Source organism: Talpa europaea, assembly GCF_964194135.1.
Source record: "Talpa europaea genome assembly, chromosome: 8".
Taxonomy (NCBI): Eukaryota; Metazoa; Chordata; class Mammalia; order Eulipotyphla; family Talpidae; genus Talpa; species Talpa europaea.
In genome coordinates, this window is record NC_140075.1 from 119,579,315 (window position 1) to 119,599,622 (window position 20,308).

The 20,308-nt window shown below is 40.5% G+C and overlaps 1 protein-coding gene across 2 annotated transcripts in view; it reads left to right on the forward strand.

The window, feature by feature from the left end:
* BTBD7 (BTB domain containing 7) overlaps positions 1-19,636 on the forward strand; it is a gene marked incomplete at both ends in the record, with an annotated part of 75,595 nt that extends 55,959 nt beyond the window's left edge. For both annotated transcript variants that reach the window (XM_084239859.1, XM_084239858.1), the window contains 8 exons: positions 1,859-2,067; positions 3,586-3,661; positions 6,150-6,310; positions 9,002-9,145; positions 10,640-10,829; positions 14,684-14,862; positions 16,244-16,690; positions 18,830-19,636. In XM_084239859.1, coding sequence (XP_084095985.1) covers positions 1,859-2,067; positions 3,586-3,661; positions 6,150-6,310; positions 9,002-9,145; positions 10,640-10,829; positions 14,684-14,862; positions 16,244-16,690; positions 18,830-19,636 — 2,213 coding nt within the window. The remainder of the gene's footprint in view (positions 1-1,858; positions 2,068-3,585; positions 3,662-6,149; positions 6,311-9,001; positions 9,146-10,639; positions 10,830-14,683; positions 14,863-16,243; positions 16,691-18,829) is intronic.
* Between the last annotated feature and the right edge of the window lie 672 nt (positions 19,637-20,308).

A 20,308-nucleotide genomic window follows, 5' to 3' on the forward strand; every position in this document is an offset into this window, starting at 1 on the left:
CTTCTCTTAAGTCAGATAATCTTGCCTGCTCAGAGTTTCTGTCCTGTGACAAGTCTCAAGCTCTCTACTGTTCTTTTGCCCTTCTCTGAGAATTCTGGAGTTTTGTCCTTGCCTCATGGAAACACAGGGCCCAGAGCAGAGCACCGCACCCTGGGAGAGCAGTGCAGCATTGTTCCTGTGACTAGGACTCTGTGCTCTCTGAAGAGCCTGAGATTTCTTCAGCTTTATAGCAGTCTTGTCGCGTTCTGCAGCCACTCAGTTAAAACACGCAGGGATTGTTACACAGGTGGCAGTTAAGCTGCTCTGCCCTCTCGTCTACTGTGCAGTTGATTTTCTTTTCTGTAAATGTAGAACTTTCTGATCTTCCTAGCTATCGTTCTTCTTCATTTCCACCCATCTTTTTAGCCAGTTACGATTCTGTTACCAGGAGTGCTCTCACTGTGTTTCCCAGTTTGAGGCCATCTGGAGATTCTGAAACATACTTTCCACATCTTCCTTCAAGTTCTTGGTGCAAAAACAGACACCACCCTGTTCCCAAGCCCGTGCGCTCGTCATTGCTGCTGCTGAATGGTTTTGTGGACCTCTGTTTTGTCACCCGTCTCCATCTCTGTCTTAGCAACTTCTTAGTTAGCTCCTACCATATGCGAGGAGGGGCTAGAAATGCTACGAAGACAGCAGTCCCTCTCTTGTGAGTAACAGTCTAGAGATACCAGGAAGTATTTTGTTACAGGTTTTACAAAAATCAGGTTGCATAATTTTCTAATATTCTCCTTTTCTGCTACCATATGAGAAAAGAGAATGAGGCATTACTCCTTTACAGGCAGTATTGGCTACCAGTGACCCTATTACATCACCTGTAATGGAATTTCCCCCTCTCTCATTTCCCCTTCATGGGTTCCCAGTCACTGAAATTTGGGAGTCCCTTGAGTTGACCATGTCCTCTCTGAAGACTGTGTCTTTTAAATCTCCAAGCTCACTAGAAGGCAGCCTGTTTAGATACATTTTTGGTTGTTGGTGGTGTATTTAAATGTGTCTCTATTTTTGCATATTATCAAGATCCTTTTTTATTTTATAAGGAACTTAGTTATGAAGAATTTAGTGGGAGTGGCCATTTTCCCTTCCAGTCTTTGGCACTCCGATTTTATCTTTATTATTTGAAATGATCTTTCCCAAGGAAAATAGCTGACTGTTCTCAAATTTTCTTCTTTTTGAGCTCTTAAGGTGCTGTAATTCCTTTCAGTGGCTCCCGATTCTTTTCACATAAGCCACTTATTTCTTTTCAGCTAACTAGAATTAATCCCAACTGAGCATAAAGCTGTAACAGCTTGTCTGTATCCAGAGGGATTAAACTATCAACAGTGCAAAAGATTTTTTGTTTTAATAAGAAAAATATAGAGGACGCGTCATCATAGTTTGTAGAAGATGCCCACCACTCATCTCAGGTGTGGATTCTTTTGTTAGTCAAGTCTCGTCTAGATCCTTCCTCTGACTGACCAATTCCCAAGTCCACATTTCTCCCACTCTTCTTTCCTCTGTGACCCAGTACTCTCCACTGTGGTGTCTTACTCAAATTGTTAGATATGCACATAAATGCTTATTTTCTTAAACGATTGTGAGGACTCTGCCTTTTTCTGTGGCTCTGTCTCTAGAACAGCAAATTTCCTATAGATGTCCTAGTCAGTAGTTACCTTTTGTGACCCCTTCCCACCAGGTCTTGGTGAATTCCATGAGATTTTATTTATCTCCTTGAGTTCTTTTTTTTTAACGATTGCTGCTTTTAAGTATAGTACCTAACACACAAATGTTCAGTAAGTGGTATTTATGATTAATCTCAAGAAGTATTTGCCTTCTCTTTTAGGCTGTGAGGATATCATTGCTGAGAGCATCTCTTTAGATACCTTAATTGCCATCCTCAAGTGGAGCTCGCACCCATATGGCTCTAAATGGGTGCACCGACAAGCTTTACATTTCCTCTGTGAGGAATTTTCCCAGGTCATGACTTCGGATGTTTTTTATGAACTCAGCAAAGACCATCTGCTTACTGCTATCCAGTCTGACTACCTACAGGTAATCATTTATACACCTCAGAAACTCATTGTCATTCATATGTACCTCAGGAAACCCATCTGTACTCTATTGTTCTCCCATCTACAGTGATCCAACCCCTTCCCCCCTCTTCAGATTTTTACAACAAAAGCTTCTGTTGAAGGGCTCTCTGGCCCTTCATGCACACTGCTGCTGTGACTCAACATTGTAAATAGCCAGATCCTAACCTGTGTCACCAAAGGGATTAAGACAGTAGGCACACTCAGCAGCATATCCCAACAGTCATTTTCTTGACTTCCATTAATAGTAGATTCACTCTAACAGTTTTTTATTTTTGGTAGAGTATCAGATACTTAGATTGTAGACAGTGGCTTTAGCAGCACAAAGAACAGTATTCAATTTCTGATCAACTCAGCTGCTTGTAAAAAGCTTGGTGTATGTGTCCTGCAAACTGTAACAATGTCTTCAATTCCTTATTTTTAATCAGAAGAATTTTTTTTTTTTAGCAAATTTTGCATTTTGACTTATGTGAGTCTGATTTAGTAATTTAATAGTAAGTTTAAAAATATTGCAAAAAAAATACTTGCAAAGTATGTTTAAGCTGAATATTGTGTTTTTGAATTGACTGTGTGAGAATTATGCTGAACTATAGAACTACACAGTAGTTTGAATGCTGTAAGGACATGAACCCATTGAGTCATTTCCTACTTCTTTGTATTTGTACTAGAAAAATTACAAAAGACTTTTATCTCAGAAATGCAGTGAAGAATTAAATGAGGCACTTAGCATCTATGCTTTTCCTGTGCTTTGATTGCAGTACCCGTGTTATCATAATTGGATTTGACTTACTGAAGATCTGTGTCTGTTAACTGTATTTCACTGTCTCGATCCAGACCTTGCATTGTGGGAGTCAGGTTTCGTCCATTTTCTTCGATTATTGTCTTTAGAAACTTTACATTTCTCCTTAGAAAGTAAAAACACTTGGAGAGCAGCCTACATTTGCTCTAAGATTTTTAAGTGCAGAGAATTGAGGGGCACATTGCCATTTCATAGATGGTGCTTGAACGGCCCCTCACCACTCAGTAGCACACCTATGGAGATTGTAGTCTCTTTTGCCAAAACATGTTACCAGAGTATTTTTTTCTGTTCTTGAAGGAGAGAGTAGTCTCTCCTTTGTTCTGCTTATCTCCATCTTCTCCCCAAAAGAATTTTAGGCAGCTGTAGAGAAACCATATAGATATTGTAAGATAAAATAAGTTTAAATAGCTAAAGAGAACAGGATAATGAAAAAATAAAGATAGAAGTTAAGAATAAAAGGTTTACTTTAGTCAGGAGTGAGAGTACTGGGCAAAACGCATGTAATTCATTCTTGTGTATTTGTTGTTGATGGGGCCACAGCTTTAACACAAACATTTCTAACAACCATACAGTCAACCTGCTAAGTTGTATCTAGCATTGACATGACCTAGGAAGAGTCAATAATGAAAATAATCACTCATCTATTTCACGAAAATAAATATAAACCTGTTTTTATTATAGGCAAGTGAACAAGATATCCTTAAATATCTGATTAAGTGGGGCGAGCATCAGTTGATGAAAAGAATAGCAGACAGAGGTAAGCTCAAAAACTTAGCTTGTACTCCAAGTCTTTCCCAGAAGTTTATTGAAATGCACACTGCACATCAGTCTTGACAATGACCAGGAAAGCCTGCTCATAGAAAGAGAAAATTTTACAACTGGCAAAATCCTATATTGGAGAGAATATGCTTTAAATAAATATACCAGAAAATTTCATATTACAACTTTCATAGACTTTTCATGTTATCTTTATATGTACATAAATATATGTTGATTATTTATGAAAGTATTAGAAGGAAATTTTTCATATAATGATTCAAGTTCCATAAAAGTACACTGTTGATGGAAGTGTTCTACAAAAGATGGTGGCCACGTGCCCACACCGTTGTGATGTGCCGACGCCGCTGGGTCTTACACTTCGGAATGCTGAAAATGTAACATAGTCGGTTTTGTTATCTGAGTTTTACCTTGATGTAAAAATGAATGACCACACCCAAAAAAGCTTGACTGTTTTTTATTTTAAAATTTTGTGGAAGGTAAAGGAGAAATAATACTTTTGAATGACTTCCAATTGGGTTTACAGCAGATGAGATGGAAGCAGCTTATGTAGGAGGTGGGCTTTTAACCTTAGAAGCTTCTGAGTCTGATTCTCTATCAGTGTTTATGCCTATGGTTAGTCCATATGCCTGTGCGCCTTCCTTCACAGATTATTATGTTCTTCTGTATAATAAATCCAAATAAAAATGTTTTAATTAGAAAAATTAAATAGTTTATTTCTGTGTCCTGCAATAGACTTTAGAAGTTCTGAAAATTGAAATTTTTTTACATAAAAACCACTATTAATTTTGAGTGTTTTTCAAACACCAGTGTATAGTCTGTTCTCCACCTTCCGAGTTTCTGTATCTATGAGTTCTTGTACTTGCTAAAATTTATTTGTAACCCCAAAACCAGTAGTCATGGCACTTTTATAGTCATACTTAGAGTGACACGAGTTTGAATCCCATCACACATTCCCAGCTAATAGTGGAACAAGGTAATACTCTGCCTTCATACTGTACACAAGTGCCCTTTCCAAATTCTATATGGTGCAATGTTTTTATGAGGTTTGGGGGTGCTTAAAAAGCATAATGTTAGTGCTGACTAGTGTTGCTAAGTGCAAGAAGGGAGTGTGTCTTGTGGAAAAAATATGTGTTAGATAAAGCTCCACTGAGACAGGAGTTACAGTACTGTTTACTGTGACCTCAGGTGAATGAGTCCACATGTGTTATTAGTATGGTGTGTTTAAATTGAAACACATAAAATAAGGTCATATCTTAAATCAGTTGACAAAAATGTGACTAATGGCTCTTAGGAACCTAACTAGTGTTTTCCTTAGGGGCAAGTGGCTCAGAATTCACTAAATTGAAGTGATACTACAGAACTATCCCAGATAACAAGAATTAATTGTATATAACATTGCATTATTAGACCATAGACTTGTTCATTGATATAGGTTGGTAATGATGAAATATCTATTATTTTGGACAGATGACTATACTTGAGAACATTTCACTTAAAAAATAGTTTTCAGATTTAGTTAAAATGGAATGCTCTTCCACAGAGATGAGCAGGAAGATAAGTGAGCCAGCCCACATCTTGTTTCGATCCCCTCCATACATAAGGGTTCTTCCCTTTCCTGTTTCGTGTTTGGGGATTTGATTAAGAATTCATTTGAAAACAAGATGCCGCTACGTTAGGGGGGAAAAAAAATTTGAAAGTAATATCTTGATTAGTTCTTAGTAAGGCTGAAGTAAAATATTTTCCTACATGAATGATTTTCTTTTAAATGATTCCAAGCACAAACTTAGTTTCTCAAAAATAATATCCTAGCAACCTACCAGAGCCAGAAACAGCATTTGGCCTGTGATGCCCTTATTGTACTGAAAACTGGTCACAAAAGTGAGAAATATTTTTTTTAAAGATTTATTTATTTATACAAGCACTGGAATACCGGCCAGAGGCACGGGAGGGTGAGAGAATCCACCAGAGACAGAGCAGGGAGCAGAACAGGCAGAAGGACCGAAATACACTGCTGAGGGGAGCAGCAGGCGAGACAGGAGTGGTCTGCCGCACCATGTGGGAATCTTCTGGGCGGGAATCAAATCGGTGTTGTGGAGGATGCTGACAGCTTCACAGCACTGCGCTCAACCCGCTGCACCACCAGGGAGGCCAAAAAAAAGTGAGAAATATTAAGAAAAAGCTCTAGGTCTGACTAGATTTCAGTCAGTTGTCATCTTTTCTCCTTTGAATTAGTATTGGGAAAGAATCCTTTATTCTTTAGTGCAGAACAGTTCTAAAGAATGTCATTGTACTGTTGATACCAGGCTTTTTCTTTGTTTACAATCATTTCTATTAAGTAAACTTGAGACATACAAATTATTTATAACCCTTTTGAAAGCAGATGTTCATCAGTATGAAGAGTATTACTGCAAGTATATGGAGAAGAAAGAAACTTTCTGTGAGACTTACCATTTTCTGTCTCCTAGAGCCAAACTTACTGAGTGGCACTGCGCACAGTGTGAACAAAAGAGGCGTCAAAAGGCGAGACCTGGATGTTGAAGAGCTTAGAGAGATTCTTTCTTCTCTTTTACCTTTTGTGCGAATGGACCACATCTTACCAATAAACAGTGAAGTCCTAAGTGATGCAGTAAGTGCCTTTCTTTGTTATCATTGTAAATACTTTGTTACTTACAGAATGTTGCGAATCTATAAATTCCATGAGGACAGAGGCCGATGTCTGTTTTGCATCAGACTGTGCTCCCAGCATCTGGCATGTGGCGCCAATAATTGTTTAGTGGATGAGAGTTGCGCATGTCTCACATTTCCCAGGGGTTGTTTTCTAGCGGAGTTCATTCAGCCATTTATCAGTATAGATCCTTATTCACAAAAGAAAAGGTAGAAATTACCTTTGGAGACTATTCAAGAACACCAATAAATTAGAACAGGAGAGAGGGATATTGGTTCAATGTAAAAAAGGAAGAATGAATTTTTTTTTTTTAAGATTTATTTATACAAGCACTTGGTACAGTTAAGAAGTGTCGGGGTGGGGGGTTGGTGAGAGAATTCACCAGAGCCAGAGTGGGGAACAGAACAGGCAGAGGGACCGAAATACACTGCTGAGGGGAGCAGCGAGCATGACAGGAGAGGTCTGCGCGCCATGTGGGACCCTCGCCGGCAGCCGGGGATCAAACCAGCACTGCCGAGGCTGCTGGCAGCTTCACAGCCCAGTGCTCAATCACTGCGCCATCGGGGGAGGCCTGGAAGAATGAATTTTAAAGCCAAATTTAAAACACGTATAATTGTTCATATTAGTGTTATAAAAATTTCTTCACAAATTGGTTTATAACTTTAATCTTAAACACACCATGGTGGTTTTTTCAGTTGCACAGATACATAAAAGTTTAATATTTGGAATCTGGAAAAAACTGATAAGAATTTTTTTCAAGTGCTTCAAAAAGAACGTAATGAAGGAAGGATAACTTCCAGAATATAAAATATATTTTAGAATACTATTTTATCTGTGATACTAGCATAACAGACAAGACAACAACCCAGACAAGAGATTCCAGTAATTAAGAATCAAACATACGGTAACACGTTTTTGCAAATTATTGTAGTCCTACACTGAATGTTGGTGGGGAAGGAAAGACATGTTGAAAGGTAAACCCTAATTCCGCTTGCATGCAAACTGCATCCCTGCTAGACTGAAGAATTAAATACTAAATTGAAGATGGGAATACTAGAAGAAAACAATTAAATATGGACTCACTGATTAGAAACAATGTCCAGTCTCACTAAAATCACACACACCCCAAAGAGCAAAATAAAATGGTAATCTATCATTTATTACCCATTAACCAGTAGTTTTTAAAATAATAGTACTGCTCCATAGGAGTAGGATAGCGAGTGTTTTGGTAGCATTGTCATTATGTATTTGGAAATAACCTAAATATCTAATAACAAGGAAAATAAAAGTACATCATGGTACGGTTATTCACCAGAGTGTTTTGCTGCCCTAAACAGTGGTTATAAAGACTAATAATTACAACATGGAAAATGCTAATGATGAAATATATTTTTTAAAAGAAGGGTATAAAATATGTAGATTTATGTATTCTAGAATAAAGTAAAAATTAATTTGAAGAAGACTATACGAAAAATACATCAACATTATTACATTTTCTCTTTCTAAATAATATATAACATTAGTTAAAAACAATTTTAACTAATGCTGCAGTTAGACATTTACTGTATTTAACAGTAATATTGGAGAAACTGGTTGTGTTTAAAACTTGAGGCCCCAAATCAAATTGAATTCTGAATTTGGTTTAGAAAATATATTTTAGAATTTGTTTAGCAGTCTTAGAAAATATTAACCTCTACTCTTAATTCCTTTCAAAATACATGGTAAGTCTACTAACAAGGGCATGACCGTAATACTCTCTCTCAGCACTGTGCCTCACCTTCATTTAATCCTCATAAGCACTTTATGAGCTGTAGGTTCTTGATTTATATTTTCCTGGTACAAGCAAGGAAACTGGCCAGCAGGTTGGTTAGTTAGTTGTGTAGAGCCCCATCTCCAGGGGCATCCAGGAGCCCTTCCAGGGAGATGCAGGTCAAAGAAAGTGTGTATATCACACATTTTTGAGTAAGGTTTTGAGCCAGGTCTGCCTCCCCTATTGCCCCTGCCCTGTACAGAAGGCCTATATCCCTTTACTGTAGACAGCAGCCTGGCCCAGGATGTTCTTGTTTTGTCTTGGGGGGGCGGCAAAGGGAAGCCAAGTGAGGATGGAATTAGTTGCTAGATGAGTACGGGGAAATGAAAATTGATTTTTGTTTAAGAGTTCAAACAGTTAGTCTACTTCATTACATTTTTAATTAATATAGCTCTTACTTTAAAAACCTCAGCTATTTAAAAAGACAGAACTTGTGAACTGACCATAGATTTAAAGTAAACATCCAGGGAGGGAGGGGTCAGAAGAAGAGAGGGAAGAGCACCAGGGGCTGCGGGGATGGCTCACACCTGCTGTGGTGGTGGGAGAACTGGGGACTGCACCTGAGGCTCTGAGAACAAGGATATAAGAAAAGGAATAAATATAATTTTAAAAAAAAGCACAACTTCTCTATTTAGAGAAAAATGGGAAATTATAGTACTTTTTTATTGATGAATTCTTTTTATTAAACATTTAAAATATTTTTATATTTCACATATATCCTAAGTACGTATTTAGAAGGTGAAGTCAGGGCATTTTGATAGTTATAATTATTTTTATGTTAGTAGTTTGTCTTGCTACACAAATCTCTAGTTTATCAAAAATATATTTTTTTTTTCCCCAAGATGAAAAGAGGCTTGATTAGTACCCCTCCATCAGATATGCTTCCTACATCAGAAGGTGGAAAGTCGAACGCCTGGTTACGACAAAAGAATGCCGGAATTTACGTTCGTCCTCGTCTGTTCTCGCCCTACGTGGAAGAAGCCAAGGTAATGAAAACCATTTCAAGATACTAGGCTGCTTTCTTCCCAACCATAAACAGAAAGATATTTATCTTAGTATTATTTAAATATTTGGAAATAGCCTCAATGTCCAATAAAAGGGAAATGAAAGTAAATTCCCCTAGTTCAGTTTCTCAACAGCCTAGTTTTCTGAAATGTTTAATTATCAAGCATATTTTTATAACTTAGGTCATGTTAAACTGAACTTTTATCATTTTAGTAGCCTTGCAAATTAATTTGAATTTTTTTTTTTCTTTTTACTGAAATGCTGTGGTTTTGTGATCTGCAAGATGGGGAAAGTGTTCTGAGAAGATTGTAAATATTTTGTCTTTCTTTGTAAAGTAAACTAATGCCATGATTTCTCATAATCTTGTTTCTGTAATTGGCTAATTTTTGGAAATTGTGTTTAGTTTTAGAATAAGTACATAAATTTAGACAAAATTTCAGGTCTGTTAAGTAGTTGGCATTATGTGTTATAGTACAAAGAACTTTCCAAGAAAGTAATGTGAATAATGTGAAAATGAAACACTGTAAATTTTATTACCTGAATTCGGCCATAAGAAACTATGGAGGTGGCCTTTTGAGGAACTGACAGTCTTTGAAAGTCAGAAATCACTTAAACTTTTTGATATAAATTAACAGACAGAGCAATATTGGGGTTTTAATTAAGTTTTCTTAATACTTTTCTTGTTTTTATCAGAGGTCTCTAGTTTAAGATGTATGAAAGGATTGTGAGAAGTTTATTTTATTGACAAGGATGATAGGCTAACTTTTGTTGATATGTTGATATTTTAAATGGTTCTAAAACATGGGAAAAGCAGAAAGATTAGGTCTGGTCTTTTGGAAATAAGTTCAGTGCATAAAGTCACTCAGGTAGCTGAGACCTTTACAAAAGGTTAAGTCTGGCCATAAAAGGTCAGTAATAAACTAGACCTACTGTCAACATCCTCTCTGTCTCACACAGCAGTAACCTAATCTGGTAGTCATCTTAGAACTTCCCTGTTCCTCAGATCGCTGAACATAAGCTTAAGTAGATAATTGTTCCCAGTCAATTTTTATATATTGTGTCATTTTACCCATGCTGCAGTTTGGAGATAGAATCTGTTGAATTTAATATCAGTGTTTAATATTATGTATTTTGAGCACTTGTTGGATCTTATAATTAGTCCATGTAAACATTTTCTTTATAGTAATTTTATATACAATTTATTTATGAGTAATTTTATATCCCTCCAAATTTCAAATATATTAGTAAAACAAAGTTGTCAAAAATAATTGTTTCCTTCAAAAATGGTCCCAAAAGATTCCTTAAAAATTAAAGAGGTTGCTGTACTTTCTCCTTTCATCGCTAATTTTAAACTTTATATGTTGGAAAGAGCAAATTAATTCTCTTTTTTATATGATGATAATAATCTATTTCAAATGTGATTTAACAGAGATCAAGGGTTGACCAATTCTGTTAATACTGAATTGTTATTTTAGTCAGTACTAGACGAGATGATGGTGGAACAAACAGATCTTGTACGTTTGCGAATGGTTAGAATGTCTAATGTGCCAGACACGCTTTACATGGTCAGTAATGCCGTGCCCCAGTGCTGTCACATGATCAGCCACCAGCAGATCAGCAGTAACCAGTCCAGCCCTCCTTCAGTGGTAGCCAATGAAATTCCAGGTAAGGCATTTGTATTTAAATGAAGAATCTGATTATGGTTTTTTTTTTTTTAATAGAGGCATGTTTTATTTATTTATTTGTTTGTTTGTTTGTTTTGTTTATACATGCACTGGGTACAGTCAGAAGCGCGGGAGGGTGAGAGAATTCACCAGAGCCAGAGCGGGGAGCAGAGCAGGCAGAAGGACCGAAGTACACTGCTGAGGGGAGCAGCGGGCGGCAGGAGAGGTCTGCGCGCCATGTGGGACCCTCCTCCGGTGGCCGGGGAGCAGCTGGGGATCGAACTGGCACTGCAGAGGCCGCGGGCAGCATCGCAACCCAGCGCTCAACCACTGCGCCACCGGGGAGGCCCGAATCTGATTGTGTTTTACCTTTAGATAGGCTGATTTTCTCCCCACTCTCCACTACCCATTGTGCATTGTTCTCCTTAAAGAATATATACTTACAAAAAAAAAAAAAAGAATATATACTTACAAGCTAAGTTTTGTTTTATTTTGCTTTAGCAAATGTGTACAGTTTTTCAGTTACCGTTTATTCCAGTGCTGCTCAATCTTGGCCCTCTTGACATTTAGGAATAGATTAGCCTCTTTGGGGGGAACTGTCTTGTGCATTGTAGCTTTTCACAGACTGCTGGCCTGGACTCACTGGGTGCCAGAAGCTTGAATACAAACACAACCCGTTGTGACAACCTTTTAGAAACATTTTGATGTTTCTGGACATAACTAAGTGCCCAAAGAAACAAAAATCACCTCCTGTTGAGCACCACTGATTTAGAGGAATTCTGATTTATTATCAGCATAGAATATTTTGCATTGTAAGACCCTTTGGGGATAGTATTATAAATGTAACATCTTTTTTTTTTTTTTTTAAAGATTTATTTATTTATTTATACAAGCACTGGGTACAGTCAGAGGCGCAGGAGGGTGAGAGAATTCACCAGAGCCAGAGTGGAGAGTAGAGCAGGCAGAGTGATGAAGTACACTGCTGAAGGGAGCAGCAGGCGGCAGGAGAGGTCTGCGCGCCATGTGGGAGCCTCGCCCGGTGGCCGGGGATCAAACCGGCGCTGCAGAGGCTGCAGGCAGCTTTGCAACCCAGCGCTCAACCGCTGCACCACCGGGGAGGCCCTATAAATGTAACATCTTTGAGGCTACATATGCCCCCCAAAATGTTATCACCATTAGTCCCTAGTTAATCAGTTTCCTAAGATCTGCTCTGTGAATTTTATTAGAGTGAAGGCTTTTGTCTTATGACTGAGGAAATTAACCACATACTGTTACGTCCAAAACCTTCTGAGCACTTTAACAAAAGTGTCTGGTGTCAGTTTCTAAGGTAAGAAAATCAATAGTGATCCGAGCATCAGTAATTGTATAGCTCTTGCCATGTAACACTGTAAGATTAAAAATAATAAGCCAACTAGAGGATTACTAGAAATGATGCTATTCACTATCTGCTTTTAAATGTCTGTTCCAATTAAGGATAAATAAAAGATATAATGGTAGAATTTTTAATTAAGTGCATACATTTTATTCTGGGACCATCTGATCAATTGTTGCCTTCTCAGATTTGGCCACTACACATTTATTTAATGTATACATTGCAAACAGACAATTATAAGCCAGAGACATCCTGTGAGGGAGGAGGAGGGAGAGGGATCAGAGGGAGGGAGGGAGGAGCACAGGGGGCTGTGGTGATGGTACAGGGGCGCATTGGTGAAGGAAATTCTATGGGCACCACACCTGAGGGTGGGAGGCAAAGCAAACATTATGGGCACCACACCTGAGGGTGGGAGGCAAAGCAAACATTGTTTAAAAATGAACAATGAAGGCCTCCTCGGTGGTGCAAGGGGTTAAGACACAACCTGTGAAGCTACCCACACCCAATGCAGCACCGAGTTCGATCCCCAGCCGGGGGAGCTGCCCACGTGGCGCAGCAGACCTCTCCTGTCTCCCCGCTGCTCCCCTCAGCAGTGTACTTCAGTCAGTCTGCCTGTTCTGTTCCCAAATCTGTCTCTGGTGAATCCTTTCACCCCCTCCCCCCACACCTCTGGCCTGTACCCCAGTTCTTGTATGCAGAAAGAAAAGGAGGGAGAGAGGGAGGAAAGAAGGAGTAAAAAATATATAAATAAGAAAATTAAATAAAAAATAAAAAATTAGTCAAAAAAATAAAGTATACATTATATAATAATACAAAGAAATGTTTCTGTAGCTGATGTGTGCAAATTTTGGAGCTGTGGTAATTAGCACAGTTTTTATAAGCTTGAGTTAATACAATTGAATAGCAAGAAAATTTAATCTTAGAATTGACTCTCTAAAGCCCAAAGACACTTACAGTTAAATATACTCAAAAAGATGACTTGTCTTTCCTGTTGCTTAACTAATGAGACATGGCTCTGTCTGGTGTCATCCTGATTCTTTCTTTTCTGTGCCCACCACACTAATGAAAAGCTGTGCCAGACTAGCGAAGATGCCTGGTTTCTTAATCCTGGTTCTGCCACTTGATTTGTGTGATTCCACAAACTGTTTGCTTCCCTGAGCTTTCATTTCCTTGTCTGTGCAGTGGGGGGTATCTCCTTTCTAAGGTGGCTGTCAAGATTTAAGGAAGTGCCATGAGTACATGCGTGGGAGTTGCCCGGCACAAAGTAAGCATTCAACAACCCCCTTCCCAAAAGTAATAATCAATGACCACGCAATTCAGTTTGGTTCATAGGTTTGTATAGATTTGTCCCTTCTTCCCCAGCCCTTGGCCACACCCTTGTCCAGGTTCCTGTTCCTCTCTCCCGCCTTACTCCCATTCTGGCCTTTGTATCAGGGATCAGCAAACTCTTTCTGTGAAGGGCTCGATATAGCAAATATTTTAGGCTTTGTGCAGCACTTCAGCCCTGCCAATTCAGCATGGCTGATACCTAAACAAGTGGGCATGGCTGGGTGCCAGTAAAACTTGACTTATGAAACAAGTGGCAGACGTGATTTATTATTCTATAGGCCATTCTGCCCACCCCTGCCTTACACAAGCCTCAGGGTATAGTCCCACATCATAGCTCTGAACCGTCCTTCCCCTGCACAGGCATTGCCTGTGCTATACGGGAGACCATATAAATTCCTTACCATGACATACTGGGTCCTTCATAATCTGCCCTAACCCATCTTTCTAACCTCTCTCAATACTCTTCTTGTTTATACCTTTGAACCCTCCGTTTTATTAGCTGTACCAGCTTGTGCCAGGTTGTCTCACACTTGACATTTTGGCACGTGGCCGATCCTTCTCAGAGAGCCTTCACTGTGCTGTGCCTGCCTCTGCTCCCCTTGTTCATCAAGTCTCAGGCTTCACCCTGTGTCGGAAGCCACCCTCCCTGCCTGCAGTTGGGTTGGGAGCCCATTCCTCTGAATCCCAGAAGCTTCCTTCATGTATTTCTCTCCATAACCACTGATGGCCCTTTACTGGACTGGTTTTCTTAGTTTATGTCACTAAAACCAGAGCTCTTTGAGTACCCTAATAACTGAGCCCACTCTCCGCTGCATAGTCAGGACTCAAAAAAATACTTAAATTTAAAACACTGTGTTTAAAGGACTTACAAAATATCCTGAGATTCAGAGGGACTATATGTAAGGAAAATCTTATTTCAGCTAGTACTAACCTAATACAGCTTAGGAGTTCTTTGGGATGATCAAGAGCCATTTGGGCACAGTGAAATTTTCCTACCTTGACAAATAACCGGAAGTATATAAATGAGTGTGGTGCCAGGAAGCTAAAGTATCTGCAAGAAATGTGTAAGAAAACACATGCTTTTTCCCCTGTGCGCAGTGGACGTCTTTTGTGTACTCAGGTATTTTGCCTCCACACTGTTTTTCTTCCTGCAGTTCCTCGTCTCCTCATTATGAAAGACATGGTGAGACGCCTGCAGGAACTCCGACACACCGAGCAGGTGCAGAGAGCCTACGCTCTGAACTGCGGTGAAGGGGCCACCGTCAGCTATGAAATTCAGATTCGAGTGCTGAGAGAGTTTGGTCTCGCAGATGCTGCTGCAGAGCTCTTGCAGGTAAGAAAAGCTTTCCATTATTTAAATAGGGGACCTTAATCTTGATCATCACACAGGCGATATTTCAGTCCTCCCAAGGAGCCCTCTGAGCGCGTACTTACCCTTGCACAGCCTCTGGCTTCTCAGATCACCTGAAAGTGTCCATTCCTTCTCCCCACCCTTCCCATGAGAGCTGGGTCTCTTCTGGCTCAGCTGCTGGTCGGCTAGTAGGCTTTGAGCAAGTCACCTAGTGACTCTGGAGCGTCAGTCAGCTTCCTTACCTGTAAATGGATTATTGTGGAGGTAAGAGTTGCTGAATATAACTCACAACAGCTGTGTCCCTTGCCAGTGGTGATGCTGAAGTTCATGGTGTGTGTGCCCAAGAGGGTAAAAGAGAAAATATAAAATCCTGCCCCTCCATGCCTCTCTTTCTTCCCTGGTCTGGTGGCTGCATTTCCAGGTTGGCCTACTAATACTACTTCCAGGTGCACGTCTCCTTCCCCTTATTTCAAGAAATTTTGGCTGTGGTTTTAAATCCTGTGAGCTTAAAAATCAAGGAATGAGTGGTTTTTTTAGCTAGCGGAAAAAAATAAAACCACATTTCCAGTAATTATTAGGTACATAATGCAATAAATAGCTTTGGTTTTGAAACAGAGGTAGAAAGTACAAAGTACTCTGCTCACAGCCACTAAATCAGACCCTAAAATAAATATTTCATCTCGTTGAGTGATTGAAGTGTTTTCTTGTCGCTTCAACACCCACACCATTAGCCTGAGAGCTGCACTGGTTGTAGGAAGAAGGCCATTTGTGGGTCTCTGATGTTCAGTTTTGCTAGGATTTCCATCCCTAAAATGGTCTTATTTTCTACTTATTTCTGTTCTCTTTGCCATTCTGAACTGTATCTTAAATTTTATTAAAGTTTTGTAATTTAAGTATTGCCAATAATGTTTACTAAAATGTTTATCAAATGGTTATCTGTAATAGGTAGGGAATCATATTTCCCTTTTATTTCAGACAAAGAATGAACACATGCTTTGTCAGAGAACTCTGGGAGGATGCCATTACGTGCTTTTTTCCTTTTGGTGTTTAATGGTAATTTAATTTTCTTAACAAAGGTTAGGTTTATTATTACTATTATTATTATTTGCATTAACACATAATCTCTTGCAAGAGATTATTGACCTGCTTGCTGGAATATTCAGGTAAGTGCTCTCTGTGATGGCGCCCTCAGGCAATGTAGACTGCACGCTGCCCTAGTGCACTGTTATCAAGGTCATTTTTTCTTGGTATGGTTTGCTTTCTGCTCCTGCTGAATGTGGTTTTCTTCAGGACTCATTTAACTCAGCCTGTGAATTTCCATCTAGGAAATCTTAACAATTACCTTTTTTGCTTTTAATCCTAGAATCCTCACAAGTTCTTTCCTGATGAACGCTTTGGGGATGAAAGTCCACTCTTGACAATGAGACAGTCTGGGAGATGTCGAGTTAACAGTACCCCTACTGCGGAAACCATGTTTACAGATCTGGACTCTTTTGTGGCCTTCCATCCACCCTTGCCGCCTCCACCACCTCCATACCACCCCCCAGCTACTCCAATCCACAATCAGCTCAAGGCAGGCTGGAAACAGAGACCTCCCAATCAGCATCCTTCACGTTCGTTTTCTTATCCCTGCAATCACTCGCTGTTTCACTCCAGAACCGCTCCTAAAGCTGGCCCCCCTCCCGTCTATCTGCCAGGTGTTAAAGCAGCAGCACCTGATTGTACCAACACCACAGGCCTGGGGAGACAGACAGTAGCTGCTGCTGCCGCTGCCGCTGCCTCCACAGCAGCAGCAGTTGAGAAACAAGTGGTAGGTTGGAACTTCAATAACTTACCTAAAATAAAAAGTTGGTGGAATGTTAGAAGTGAGTCCCTGGCCCCAGGAGCCCTGCTGGACTCAGCAGTGCCCAGAAGTTACTAACAAGCTGAGGCATGGACCTGAGGGACATGGAAAGAGAAAGAAATGCCTGGTGTAGGTGAATGCGGAAGGACAGGGAAGAGAGACTAGAGAGACTAGAGGTGTACTTGGTGCGAGAAGTTAAGTGTCTTACCTGTAAGTTTATTCACAGGTTTTGGGGAAAGGCAAGGTCACTGGATGACACCAGTTTCATAATGTTCTACTCAAGCTCATGTCTAGGAGCTCTTCCTGACTTCAGTTCAGTTCTCCCAAATGCTTTGAATGGCAGGTTACTTGGAACTAAGAATAACAGTCGGAACAAGAAGGGAGGAGACAACCCCATTCAAAAAATGGGCTGAGGGACCTCCATGGTGGCGCAAGGGGTTAAGTACCACACTATGAAGCAATCCGCAGCCTCTGCAGCACGAGTTCGATCCCCAGCCAGGGAGCAACCCACATGGCGCGGCTGACCTCTCCTGTCTCCCTCGCTGCTCCCCGTGTTTCAGGCAGGCAGTCTGTCTGTTCTGTTCCCCACTCTGTCTCTGGTGAATCCTCTCACCCCCCACATATCTGGCCCGTACCCCAGCTCTTGTATGCATAAATAAATAAATCGTAAAAAAAAAAATGGGGGCCTACCTGGTGGTGCAGCAGTTGAGCGCTGGGTTGGGAGGCTGCCCGCAGCCTCTGCAGCACCGGTTCGATCCCCGGCCGCAGAGTGAGGGTCCCACATGTTGCACAGACCTCTCCTGCCACCCGCTGCTCCCTCAGCAGTGTATTTCGTCACTCTGCCTGCTCTGCTCTCCATTCTGGCTCTGGTGAATTCTCTCACCCTCCCACGCTTCTGACTGTACCCAGTGCTTGTGTAAATAAATAAATAAATCTTTAAAAAAAAAAAATAAAAGGGGCTGAAAAGTGGTCCTCATGCATGTCCCTGCTCTGGCAGGCTGCCCATCAAAGCCCTCTGACTGGGCACAGTAGCAAGTATGAGCAGCTGGTAAATGAAGGGAGAATTCTTTGCTTTATTTTGCATTGCGTTAGGGATTGAATTTTGTTTTATATAATATAAATTACAATACATTGGGGCAGGATGTCATAAAAGTCCTCCTCAGTTACATGCCATTAGTAACATTCATTATAGAGGAAAACAAAAGATTCAGGAAATCTTCATTAAAATATGATTTGAAATCTATGGACTATAGTAGACCTTGGTGTGGTTCAAATTGTGACCTTTGCTTTCTATACATCCTTCCCTGCTCTCCCCGCTGCCCACCCCACCTCCCAAAAAAGAAACAACAAAGGTTGATAGTGTTTGATAAACCAAACCTCCATCCTATTAGCCCTGGGCTCTACAATTCAAAAGATTTTGTTTTATATTTTAAATAAAACTCTTAATTTAAAAAAAAAATATTTTTGTGTAGAAGAGCTGGGGTGTAGGCCAGAGATGCAGGAGGTGAGAGCATTCACCAGAGACAGAGTGGGGAGTAGAACAGGCAGACTGACTGAAATCCACTGCTGAGGGGAGCAGCAGGCGAGGCAGGAGAGGTCAGCTGTGCCACATATGGGTCAGCTCCCTGGCTGGGGATCGAATTTAGTGGTTATAGTGCTGAGATTTAACCCCCAGGCCACCAGGGAGACCCCTTAAATAAAACTCTTAAGAGGTATTTGAATGCTCATTGCAATCTTGATTGCAATTGGAAACAACCTTAATATGTAACAGTGGGAGAATGGTTAATTAAGTCATGTCTCATTGATCCATTGGGATATTACAGTGATTTAACTGGTAATGTCAAAGAAAATTTAGTTACCAAATTTTATATGCATTACATTTTATTAAAATGAGTAATATTGTGCAAAGGGAAAAAAAGGTCAGAGAAATACCTTGAAAAGCTAAAGGTGGGGGGTCTCTGCCTTTGTTTTCTATATTTTTATCATTTTTACAAATAAGCATGGATTACTTTTCTAATGAGACAAAGGCGATGAACATCATTCTTACAAAGAGGAACTTGTGGGCCTTTTGATTTTTAATCCCCCTGCTTCTGTATCTGTTTGCAGTGTACGCAACCTGTGCTAAATGATCTAATGCCAGACATCGCCATGGGCGTGTCCACACTGTCCCTCAAGGACAGGAAGCTTCCAGAACTTGCTGTCGATACAGAATTAAGCCAGTCAGCTTCTGAAGTAGGACCGGGGCCTCCCCAGCATCTATCATGTATTCCACAGAGACATATACACACTTCTCGAAAGAAACACATGCTAGAGCAAAAAACAGATGCTCGTGAAAATCAGCAGGAATATCCAGATTTCTATGACTTCTCAAATGCTGCTTGCAGACCTTCTACTCCAGCTCCTGGCCGACACACCCCTTCCCCTTCACATGGTGGGTATCTTGGTCCCGACTTGTATAGCCACAATAAGGCATCACCAGGTGGCTTAAAGTCAGCCTACCAGACCTCTCCTAAAAAGCAGGAAGAAGGTAGGAGAGAGTATCCACTTTCCCCGGACGGGCATATGCACAGGCAGAAGAATGAGCCGATACACCTCGATGTCGTTGAGCAACCTCCGCAGCGGGCAGACTTTCCTTCGGCAGCCCCAGACAGTGCTGGCAGCGGTCCAGCCCATGTCCGGGGACGAACAGCAGTAGAAACGGACTTGACTTTTGGGCTGACTTCTAGCAGACCTTCACATTCTGCATGTAGCTCTGAAGCTCCCGAGGAGAGATCCGGGAGAAGAATGGCAGACAGCGAGTCTCTGGGCCACGGAGCTCAGCGAAACGCAGAGCTGGAACGGGAAGATTCGATGAGCAGAGGAAGGAGGTCACCGAACAAGCCCGACTTCCTCTACAAAAAGTCCGCCCTCTGAGAGCAACCTCCACGTCGTCTGTGCCTGAGATGTGAAACATCCCATTTCCTGATGTGACCCGACAACTTAGAGACCAGCCTATCGATGCCAGCTGATAACTTAGTCTCACGTTATTTTATTCCAGTTTTTGTATATACATGTTTATGAGACATGGCATGCTAAGAGGGTTGTTTTGAATGCTGCATCTGTTTTGTGTTTGAACAATTGTGTGGGGAAGCAATTTTTAAGAGCAAGCAGGCTGGCACTTTTTTTTCTCTTAACAAATGATGGAATTTTTTTGCACTTGTACTTTTATTTTATCTGTATTGATTTTATATCAGTATGTTAAACACTTTATTGCCACATTGAAAGAACTGTATTTTCATACTTTTTTGCATTTTACCTTTCATCTCCCAGTTTCCAAGTGCATTGAACTGCACACCAAGATGTATTTTCTTACGAAATAGTTCTGTGTTTATTTTTAATTATAGAAATTCCAAAGAACAGCACATCAAAATGCTCCTCTCTTTTCAGTCATTGTTTTAGTTCAGAAATCTTCCCTGCTCAACCTCCATAATCCACTGTCATTTTTTAAAATAAGTCTTGGGGGCTGGTCTTGGGGCTGGTCTTCATTCCTCCAGCGGGAGCCCCTGCAGGATCCTGAAGTTTTCTAGTTCGGTAAACAGCAGAAAG